Below are 12,240 nucleotides of genomic sequence, written 5' to 3' on the forward strand. Positions count from 1 at the left end.
CAATCAAGATCTTCAACAAAGGAGTGCATTATAGCATCAGAACGAGGTAGGTCTCCTTCCTCTTCTCTCATTTCGATTGTAATTTAGGAAAGTGTCTCGTAGATTGTCACATTGGTTGCTAGTCCCACTCATTGGGCTAGAGGGATCGTCTCTGTCCACAGAGAGGATTTACTTAGACAATAGTGACTTAACTAGTTGAGTACTTCAATTAGGAGGAATGAAATGACAAATCACCTTGTTTAGGGTGAAATTGATCTTGTGACTTGGAGCTACCTAAGATGTTCAAGTGTTCAAAGAAAAATATGAGAAGAGGATGCAAGTGATAAAATTGATCCTAAGGAAAAGTTGAAGATTGGAGTTGGGTAGTTATAAGTGGTGGAAATAGATATAACATGTCCTATGGAAAAAAATCCTAGTGTAGAAGTGGAAGATGTTCAAAACAAGTAGAAGGTTCATAGTTGAAGTTTCCCTGTAGAATACTGAGACTACAAGACACATATTCATATATTATCCTAAGTAATTCTACAAGTAGTGTGTGGCAACAAGTTTGGAAGAAACTTGTTTTGTTTGTTTAACGTAGAGTTGTGATGGTTGGCTTGACTCATTGATGTAAGAGATCTAGTTTTATCTTCTCTCGATAAAAGTTAAGGTTCTTGCATTAGGATCCGACCACATGTTATTGTATTGATGTGATGATGCATTTGAATAAGGATTATGCTAATCTTGTAGAAAATGAAGCCTCTTTCCAACCACAAAATTGATATGAACTTGAGATAAATTTCATGGATGACTAGAATTTTATCATGATCCACAATGTGTGCATGATGAAACAATGTCAGTTGGGTTTTTTCTCAAGTTTGAGTGACCTAAATTTTGAAAATTCTATTATAGTTATGGATTAATGTGAGTTATAAATTTCCATCATTAGATTCTAATAACAAGATGGAAATTTGTTACAATATTAAACACCACTATTTAAATTATATTCTTAAGTGTTGAAGTTGAACTTGCCAAATGCTTTATCAGATATGTTTGGTAACACTATTTGAGGCATTTGTTGGTTGGTTATATGTGTACTAACTAAAACTAAGCAACTGGAGGTTTAGTACTATGTAAAACATATTTTGTTGCAAGAAACACATAGAGGGACCAAGTCAATAAGTGAATTCCAAGTTAGTATTGCACAACTAGGAGTGACATAAAAGCAAAAGAAAAAATTTGTGTATTATTTTAGGTGTTAAATCATTTACTAATAATATTGACATCAATGTATATATTTTGAAAATGAAAGAAAATTTGATCATCCTCTAACACTTTGCAAGCCTGATAACTTGGGTCTTTAAATGTAAAATTAGTTTTGAAACCTCTTCAAAGATAAGTGGTTTAGTTTTCACATGAACTTAAAAGTGAAACAAATTATTATGTAACTCAAGATGATAATCATGCAAAGAAGAAACCCGAAAGTGATAACAGATTTCACGCCTCCTGGGCTATGTCTCCAGGCCCTTCTCCAATGGCTAGACCGCTTTATTGATCTCAACAACAAATGAGCACATTACAAACTGTTGACTCTGGAGTGGTATCGTTTCTCCTACAAATAAATAATCTCCTACAAAGAATTCTCACTTAATAAGATGACTCCCTACAACAAGTCATGATTGTCAACATTAAAAGGACTCTCTTACAATAGGCTCTTGTACTCCACCTGAAATAAAAAAGCATAAACACAGTGACTTCACAATGAAGTGCTAAAAATGGCTTTTCACATAAGCACATTGAGAAAACACTGAAAATAGCTTCTCTACTAAAGTAATAGTTATTGCATATGTAACTAGAAGGTTGGAAAACCTATAACTAGGCTCCTTCCATGCTCAAATATGCCTCCATTTAGTCTCAAAACTCTTTTTTTCTTTAGCACTAAAGGACTTGAATATTCAATAATTCCATCTTACAATGCTCAAATAAGAAATCTGAGCTGCCATTGAGTTCAGAACACTCAAAAACCCCTATCTATGCTCTTCTTGAGCTCAAAATGGTTAAAAATTGCTCAAGATATGCTTCTTGGAACCAAGCTCTGTTATCTATCCTACAAATTGGCAAAACATGCTAACTGTTCTATGAATTTTGCCTTTACATAGTCCATCGAGTGACAATTTCGCCTAGGAAAGGCAAGATTCTTACCAAAAAAAGGTGCAATTTGTTGTCTCTTCAAAATATACCATAACCCCTAAGCGTTGGGTCAGGGTCACATGGAGTGTCATGTGTTCGGGGGTCAGGGCTAACTGTGCGCCCCCACCGGTTCAACCTACCCCCTTACTGCCCTCTCCAATGCAGCCCTAGGTAATGGTCATGTATACCATCGAGAACAAACGACGAGGTCTTATCAACTCGTCCCCTCCACTGGCTCCTCCGCATGATTGTATGGGTGCCCACAAGACTAGGGGTTGGGGCCAAGTGCCCTGCCCCTCCCACCAACGTACCAACGACTGCAAATTAAATATAACCAAGCTCCATTATATGGTAAGAACTGTTGGTGTGGTATGACGATAAACCATTACATTTCTGTGGCAGAGGTCTAAGGGTTGAACCTTGTCGAGGCCCTTGGGCCGGTTATAATTTTTTTTACCAACCACCGAGGGCCATGTGGTGCCTCACCATTGCTCAATTTCACACCCAATGCACCCAATAAAATCGTGCCACCTGCCTCAGTACAAAGTTGCCACATGTCGAGATGAGATTAGTCCTCTTGTATGTCATATGCCTAGTCAACATGCTGACATCAACATGATGTCATCCGTATGGCCTTCCCAATCAGCAGCCCAATCAACCCCACTGTTTGACTTTTTAACTGTTTGGCCAAAACTTAAAAATGCGATAACTTCTTCATACGACGTCAGATTGAGGTGATCCAAGGGGCGTTCGAATCAAGACGAAGAAAACTACAATTTGGTGTTGGTTTCGAGATATTTTGAGAAATTTAATTTTTTAGCCTTTTTTTTTATCTCCAAATCATACCTCTCCACTAGGAACTTTTGGACCTCCAAAAGTCTATCTTCACTTAGAAAATAATTGAGGAAACAACTCATTTACTTTATCGATCTCAATCCTTCTTGTTTTGTTTGAATTAGTTCCTTTGAGCCTCGTTCAAGGTATTCCACATTACCTCTGCATGAAGTCGTTATCCTCCTGCCAAGAATTGTCGCTTGCTACAATTCTTCTAAACATTCAGGAACAAAATTTGCAATGGATGGAATATGAACATTCTCTTCATGACCATATTTCTTTGGCTCAAACAATCTTCACCTTGAAGTCTCTCTTTGCTGAAACCAAACTTGATCTTCCACCTAGAAATCATAAGCAAATCAATGCTTTCCATCCATCGCTTTGTACTTTGCTTTGCTATCCTTACGCTACAGTTATACTCTTAGATGTAATGGCTTCATTTGTTTAATGAAATTTTTGGAATTTTCCACATTGTTATAGTCATATTCTGCACATTCTTTACCAAAGATCAAATCCAAAAAGACTTTGGAAAATATCACAAACAAGCTTCACATGAGAATACTTGCATAGGTGAGTGCTTGACACAATTATAGACATGTTGGATGAAATGAAGATTTTCATCCCAAAAGTCCCATACAAATTGAATTAACAAAAGGCCAAAATAACATAACATTCCCAAGAAAATACACTTGTTGCTTTGTACATGACTTCACTTTCAAAAGAACCAAAATGGGAATATACATCAAGTAATTACAATTTTACAAAGAAAGCTAACTGTACAAAATAGTCTACCCATTCTTTGTCTAACTAGGCTTATGGGTTCTCTTTCTGCACCCACTCTACTTCAAAGATTACTTCGGTAACTACATCAATTTCCACTTTGCTACCTATTGCTTCCCTTGCAGGAGATCACATGACCTCTTTTTCTTTCTTGTGACAAAGTTCCGTATGGAGTTTCTAATACTGTTCAATATGGTGCCCATTCATTCTACAATGGGTACAAAAATTCTTACTCTTTCCCATCGACAAGGAAGTATTCATAGCTGGGAGAGGCTCCTAATATCTTGTCCAAAGGATTTGATCCATTTTTTTGGCTATTGCCTTACATTGCTCACACTCAGCCACACAATGGTCAAATGCATCACAAAATGTACAGGGCGACATTTCCCATAAATGACCATAAGCACAAACATTTATGGAATCTCCATGACGCTTATAACTGTATTTTGGGTTGTGACTTTGACGAAGTGAACTGGGCTTGGCATATATTTTGGAATTTTCATCTCTTTTCAAAGGCAACTTGTCACTATCACTACCATCATTGTGTGTTTTACCATCACTTCGTAGGAGCCCCTTTGGCATGAACTCCATACCTGATGATTTCTTTGCCTCAACAATTTTGGAGCACCCTCCAATTTCTTCATGGTCATAATCCAATCCTTCATACCGTGTTCATTCCTTCACTTCGATAGGATTAATGATGCCTTGGCCATTGACTTTGAGGCCCCTTCCAAACCCATCTGAGTTAAAAGCTTCATACCAATCCCCTTGGTATGATTTTCAAAAGCTACAAAAGATGTGTTATCAACATTAACTAAAGGAGTAGAATTGGAAATACTAATTACCTCCTTTGGCCAACCACCCATCTTTTTTGTTTCAGATGTTGATGAAGAAGTGGGTTATGTCTCTATCCAACCACTTTTACCAACTAGCACATGGTGAGAATCTTTCGAATGTTGGAAAAAATCGTTAACATCATTCTCATTATAGGATCCATATCTTGTATGTTGACCATGACCACAAATTGGTTTCATCTTTGAGGGGCTCTTTTCTACTCTTGGGATGGAACACTCTCTAGTTTGTTCCTCCACTATATGTTGCAACTATAGGCACATTTTCCTTTTCTCCTCGTCTGCAACTTCAAGCAATCTCCTTAGATTGACATTCTCCATTCGAAGAGATAAATTGATCTCCACCAACTCTTGGAGTCTTTCACGATTCAGTTTCTTGCCCATACTTGCAATATGGTCAGAACCTTCTCTGACACCACGTGATATGAAAATGAAAGAAAACTACATCGTCCTCTAACACTTTGCAAGCTTGATAACTTGGGTCTTTAAATCTAAAATTATTTTTGCAACCTCTTCAAATATAAGTGGTTTAGTTTTCACATTAACTTAAAAGTGAAATAAATTTATATGTAACTCAAGATGATAATCATGCAAAGAAGAAACCAACAAGTGATAACGAATTTCACCCCTCCTAGGCTACGTCTCCAAACCCTACTCCAATGGTTAGGTCGCTTTATTGATCTCAATATCAAATGAGCACATTGCAAATTGTTGACTCTATAGTGGTATCGTTTCTCCTACAAAGAATTCTCACGCAATAAGATGACTCCCTATAGCAAGTCATGATTGTCAATAGAAAAAGGACTCTCTCACAATAGGTCCTTGTACTCCACCTAAAATCCAGAAGCATAAACATACAATAACTTCATAATGAAGTGTTGAAAATGGCTTTTCACATAAGCACATTGAGAAAAGACTGAAAATAGTTGCTCTACTAAAGTAACAACTATTGCAGATGTAATTGGAAGGCTGGAAAACACCTAACTAGGCTCTTTACATGCTCAAATATGCCTCCATTTGGTCTCAAAACTCTCTTTGTATTTAGCACTAAAGCATTTGACTATGCAAAAATTCCATCTTACAGTGTTCAAATCAGAAATTTGAGGCTGCCATTGAGTTTGGGACACTTAAAAACCCCTATCTATGATTTTCTTGAGCTCAAAAAGGTTAAAAAATGAGCAAGACATGCTTCTTGGAACCAAGGTCTGCTACCTATCCTACAAATTGGTAAAACCTGCTAACTATTCTACAAATTCTGCTTTTACACAGTCCGCTGAGCGACAATTTTGCTTGGGACCAGCGATATTCTTGTTGCAAATGGTGTAATTTGTTGCCTCTTTAAAATGTGCCATAACCCCTAAGTGTGGGGTTAGTGTCACGTGGAGCACCATATGGCCAGGGGCCAAGGCTAACTGTCTACCCTCGCCAGTTCAGCACTCTGTGCCAGTGGGCATGGTCATGTGGCAACTGATAGGATCAAGGGTCGGGCTAATTGCTTGCCCCCTCAGCGAGAGCCTTGGGTAATGGTCATATATACTACCGAGAACCAGGGGTCAGGGCTTATCTTACCTCCCCCTTCGTTGGCTCCTCTACATGGTCGTGTGGGTGTCGATAAGACCGAGGACTAGGACCAAGTGCCTTTCCCCTCCCGCCAACAATGCCAACGACGAAAATTAAATATAACCAAGGTTCGTTATATGGTAAGAATTGTTGGTTTGGTATGATGGTAAACCTTGGCATTGCTTTGGTGGAGGTCTAGGGGTTGAACCTCATTGAGGCCCTTAGGTGGCTTATAAAATTTTTGACCAACTACTGAGGCCCACATGGCGCCCTTCGATTGGGTCATGTGGCGCCTCACCATTGGTCCACTTCAGACCCAATGCACCCAATAAAATCGCACCACCTGCCATAGTACAGAGTTGCCACGTGTCGAGCTGAGATTGTTCCTTATATATGCCGTACACCCAGTCAACATGTTGACGTCAATTGTACAGTCTACCCAGTCAATAGCCCAATCAACCCTATTGTTTGACTTTTTAGTTGTCTCGCCAAAACTTTAGAACGTGATAACTTCTTCATACGACATCACATTGAGGTGATTCAAGCGGTGTTGGAATCAGAACGACGAACACTAAGATATGGCACCATTGTTTGACCTTTTAGTTGTCTCGCCAAAACTTTAGAACGTGATAACTTCTTCATACGACATCACATTGAGGTGATTCAAGCGGTGTTGGAATCAGAACGACGAACACTAAGATATGGCACCAGTTTCAGGAGATTATGAGCACTTTTAATTTTTTAGCATATTTTTTGATCTCCGAATCAGTATCATAATGATATTTATATATTTAAAATATTACAATATGCAAGTATGCAATATACATATATGACTATTTTCCTTACAACTCCACGTACACAATTTAGAATTATATTTATCCTTGTTAAAATAGAATGAAAGAGAGGAGAGAGTAAGTAACTATGAAAGAGAGGCATAGAAACCATACAATAAGAAATTAACTAACAATGACAAAAATTATCATTAGTTTCTATTCCCAAGTGTGAGTTGCCTCATGATTGTTATTCATAGAAAACTATGCCCTTGTAATAATTCATTGGTGGTCTATAATGTTGTAGGAGCTTTACGTATTACTCCAAGACCAAGAAGGTAGTTTTATCCCTCAATAGAGTCTATAAATACCTGATATTTTCTATGCTCCATGAATGTTGAAGCTAGGTTGGGACCATGTGATATCAAATATCTACATAAACTTTAATTTAACCTATAAAGCTAAGATACCATATTCAAAGTAATATATATATATATAGATATAATTGAAACCCCCAGCCAAGTGTTTGACCCTTTGTCATAAGGCCTGATTTCAATTCTCCTTGGCTCTATCTCTTGAAATAGATAGACATGGAGTCCCTTTGGATGGGCCTACCTAAAAGTCATTAAAAAAATTATATATGTAATTCCAAATTATAAAAATAAAATTATACAAATTTACATGAAATCTTTCTTTTTACTTTAGTTATTTATAATTAACTCATAATTAAACTTTAAATTCGATGCTCTTATTATTTATCTATCTAGTAAAAATTAGATAACAATTATATATTTTAAATATTTTTCATCTTATATTTTATTATTTAAGACTAATTTTTTTCTATTACTTCATTTTAATTAAAAAATATTGTTTATTAATTAATTATAACTCTTTAGTAAAAAATAGTCGTTATATTCTAATGGCTAGAAAACATCTATCTTAATCTATTTAATCTAATGAAATGATCTGTTTTTTCATCTTCTCTGAAGATGAATTATTATTTACTACTAATTTTCATTTATTACTTCATTTTAATTAAAAAATATTGTTTATTAATTAATTATAATTCTTTAGTAAAAAATAGTTGTTATATTCTAATGGCTAGAAAACATCTATCTTCATCTATTTAATCTAATGCCATGAGCTAGCTTTTCATCTTCTTTTGAAGATGAACCTCAAAGTTTCTTTATGTCATTTTTACCGAAAAATCTCTTAACATTCATAATATGGATCAGAAATTTATAACCTCATTTATCTTTTTTTTCATACTCATGGTTTATAACATGTTTCATGGTTTTTAACATATTATAATTGATCCATACTAATTATTTTATATAAAAAAATGGAATAATATTTTTAAAATTTAATTTAATTACCAATAATATTTAGAGTAATGGTAGGGATATAGTTTTTATAGAATATTTTTAATAATAGACATAAATCAAAGATTAAGATTTATTTTAAAAATAGGTGTTTTTCTATCTTTTTAATTAAATTGATTAACTAAGAAAAATTTCCAAAAAACATGTGTCATATAAATAAGAATTATGGTTTTTTGAACATTTAGCATTAATAAATCACAATATGATAACAAAATCTACTTACATGTTAAAAATATCTTTAGTAAAATAAAATTAACCCTCTATAATTAAAAAAACTTGTCACATATATTTTTAAATATATATGTAAATCATACATTAATTTATTTTATAATAATAATAATAATAAAATTTTGATTTTTTCCATTTTTTCCTTTTTTCATTTTTTACCAAAATAAAATAAAATAATATGTAATGTTTACATTTTAACGTTTAAATACAGAACGATTTATTTTTATAGAAATTTGAAAATCTGCTCAAATAATTAGCAATAAAATTATCCACTATAGAAATTTGAAACTCTTCTCAAATAACAAGCAATAAAAATTCTCCACAATCTCGCTGCAGGCTTACGTGCGAGAGGAAAGTGGCCATTAAACAGTTCAAATCTAAAATCCAAGGAAGTCACAAACCATGAAAATATATCTGCAAATTTCACAGTGCAGCGATTAGCATTAATGATTGTTGACATTTGGACGGTATTCCAATGTAAGTTTCTTTCTAATTTTCTACGCGTGAAAATTGAACTGACCTATTCAATAGGTTGAAAAAAAAAAATTAGAAGCCATGAACCAGGTCAAATTCTGATTCTTATTTGATTCGAAATAAAAAAAAAAAATATTAGAAACCATGAAGCAGGTCAAATTGTGATTCTTATTTGATTCTGATTTTAAATAGTTTCCGTGATTCTTATTTGATTCTGATTTAAAAAAAAAAAAAAATTAGAAAGCCATGAAGCAGGTCAAATTGTGATTCTTATTTGATTCTGATTTAAATAGTTTTCTTGGATATTTATTTATTTTTTATCTCTGCTGTTGTCCACTGGGTCGTTTATAAGAGAGTTGTCTTTAGTGTTGTCCACTGGATCGTTTATAAGAGAGTTGTCTTTAGTGTGATTTTTTGGATTTTTTGGTGTCAGAATCTTGTGGAAAAAATTGAGGTGAAATTTTGATTTGTGTTATTTAAACTAATTTTTTAACTATATGGATTCACATGATTACCCATGGTTTCAATAAATTCTTACAAAAGTGTAAATAAATTACACCAAAAACACCACCGTAAAAACTTCCAAAAATTGAGGCTAAAAACAACTCCGTTTAGGAGTGCAGAAAGTCAACTTCGCAGTTCTCTCCGTGTCCTAAAAACAACTCCGTTTAGAATTACAGAAAGTCAACTTCGCAGTTCTCTCCGTGTCCGAATAGACTTGTCCACAGGACAGCTGTGTGTAAATCACAGACTAGGTCTAGTCAAAATAGAGGCGCCGCCGAATTCAAGGAGCGAATAGAATTTTGGTCAATCAAAACATGGTCATATCTAGACTTACGCGGCGTGCACCATTAGAGGTCTTCAAATAGAGAACCAAGCGGGTGAATCACCATCTCAGGTTTTTCTAGGCTTTGGATAAAGCATTCTCATTTTCCATTCTGGGGTTCATACGCAGGATTTCTATGTTTAAAACCAGAGAGAGTTGAGTATTCACCCAAAATTATTTTGTGGGCGGGTTTTATTATTTCTGTGTAACCAAGAATTCTCCCATCCGACGATTCCCAAGCATTCCGGGTAGTCAGTTGATATTATACGGGGCAGAAGAAACAGTAGCAGGAGAATATATCATATGCTGAAATCTCTGGGCACCTCTGATGACATGACTAGAGATATGAACACAACCCTCCCCACTTTCGACAACCGCTCTTCTGCCATGAGGCATCAGAATCCCGGCCTCACACCTCGGGCATCCGCCGACTGGGAGGCCGAATTGGCCTCAGCCGAAAGAGTGATCTCTGGAAGAGATTTGAAGTCCCAGAAGCAGCTGCTGTTCCACGGCGGAAGAGAAGAAGCCCGCGAGTATCTGGCTGCTGTGGACGATCTCCGTCATCTGATGGAAAATCTGGTGGTAACGGACAGCAGCTCGGCCATGCTCGTGCGCGCGCAGCGGCTTATGGAGATGTCGATGGTGTGCCTGCAGAGGGATTTTCACCGAATTCTGACTGCGAATGTCAAGCCGAACTTGGCGTCGGAAGATGGCTTGTCGGACGACGGGTCGACGGAAGAAGACGGAAGCAACGGCAGCGGTAGTGAGAGTCGAGGTCGGAATTCTAACGCCGACGAGATTTGCGAAATCGACATGATCCCGCTCGATGCCGAGCACGATCTTCGCAGCATAGCAGAGAGCATGGTGGCTGCTGGGTATGGGAAAGAGTGCGTTCGAATCTACAGGCTGACCAGAAAGTCTGTAATTGAAGAGTGTCTGTACAAAATTGGCGTTGAGCAGTTGAGCAAGGGCCACATGCACAAGACGGAGGGGGCAATTCTTGATAGTAAAATCAAGACCTGGATTCGCACCATGAAAATTGCGGTGAGGGTTCTGTTCGCAAGCGAGAAACGTCTCTGCCACGGGATCTTTGCAGGGTTTAACAGCATCAGGGATTTGTGTTTTGCCGAGGTAGCCAAGGAACCCACAATGAAGCTGCTAGGTTTTGGGGAATCACTATGTATGGGCAGAAAATCGAGTGACAGGCTCTTCGGGGTGCTGGACATGTATGATTCTCTGTCGAAGCTTATGCCCGACATAGACACCGTTTATTGCCAGGAGTGTTGTGTAGGCGTGAGGACACAGGCCTCTGGTGTCCTTGTTCGGCTCGGGGAGGCAGCCCGGGGAATTTTTATAGAATTTGAAAATGCAGTCCACCGGGAGAAGTCAAAGACCCCTATTCCCGGCGGGACAATTCATCCACTTACAAGATATGTGATGAATTATCTGAGTTTTATGTCGGATTACAAGGAGGCCCTCGTGAAGATTACAGCTAATGCCCCCATGAATATCCCCAAGGCGTTGCCTGATGGTCTCATGGGGTTGTTTGAAGACCAGGATTGGGATGATGAAGAACAGGGCAGCCCGGCATCTGTTCTGTCTGTGAGACTGGGCTGGATTATCATCATTCTGAAGTGTAAGTTAGATACAACATCTAAGCTCTACAAGGATGTTGCCCTCTCATACCTGTTTCTCATGAACAATCTTAATTACATTGTCAAGAAGATCAAGGATTCAGAGCTTTTAGGGCTGTTAGGGCATAGCTGGTTGACCAAGAATCAAAGCAAGGTGAGGCAGTATGCGGCGAATTACGAGCGAGGGGCCTGGATGAAGGTCCTCGATTGTTTGAGAGATGAGGGGACTCCTGTGAGTGAGATGTCACAACACGCCCTCAAGGATAAATTCAAGGGTTGCAATCATGGAATTGAGGATGTGCTCAGGAAGCATTCTGGTTGGATGGTGCCGGATGTGCAGCTCCAAGAGGAGCTTAGGCAGTCCATCATAGAGAAGATGATACCAGCCTATCGGTCCTTTTTGAGCAGATTCAGGGGATCTTTGGAAAATGGCGGACACTCTGAGAGATATATTAAGCACACACCTGATGACCTGGAAGCTCGTCTCTTGAAGCTGTTTAAGGCAAGCCGCCATCCATGAGTTCAAGGATATCCGCCAAGCCGGCATACATTTAAATCCTTCAGATTAGAAAAAACAAAAACATGGTATTCAGGATTAAGACCCTGAAGCCACTGCAATCTATCTGTAAATACAAGTTATAAGCCGTCGATATGGCTTATGCACAAAATACATTCCTCATGTCAATATTTACAGTGTACATATATTGCACATGGATTATACACAAAACTCAA

General features: G+C 37.3%; 1 protein-coding gene across 1 annotated transcript; it reads left to right on the forward strand.

Moving 5' to 3' along the window:
* The first annotated feature begins 10,207 nt into the window (after positions 1-10,207).
* On the forward strand, positions 10,208-12,028 carry LOC149189428 (exocyst complex component EXO70H1-like). Its single transcript, XM_089410233.1, has one exon. It carries the CDS (start codon positions 10,208-10,210, stop codon positions 12,026-12,028), a length of 1,821 nt encoding a protein of 606 aa, XP_089266359.1.
* Positions 12,029-12,240: the final 212 nt, after the last annotated feature.

Source organism: Pinus tabuliformis, chromosome 3_1 (assembly GCF_031772625.1).
Source record: "Pinus tabuliformis cultivar Carrire ecotype Pingquan chromosome 3_1, CPIR1, whole genome shotgun sequence".
NCBI lineage: Eukaryota > Viridiplantae > Streptophyta > Pinopsida > Pinales > Pinaceae > Pinus > Pinus tabuliformis.

What these genes read in the sequence shown, in the direction of transcription:
- LOC149189428 (XM_089410233.1), top strand. Translation starts at nt 10,208, where the DNA reads ATGACTAGAGATATGAACACAACCCTCCCCACTTTCGACAACCGCTCT.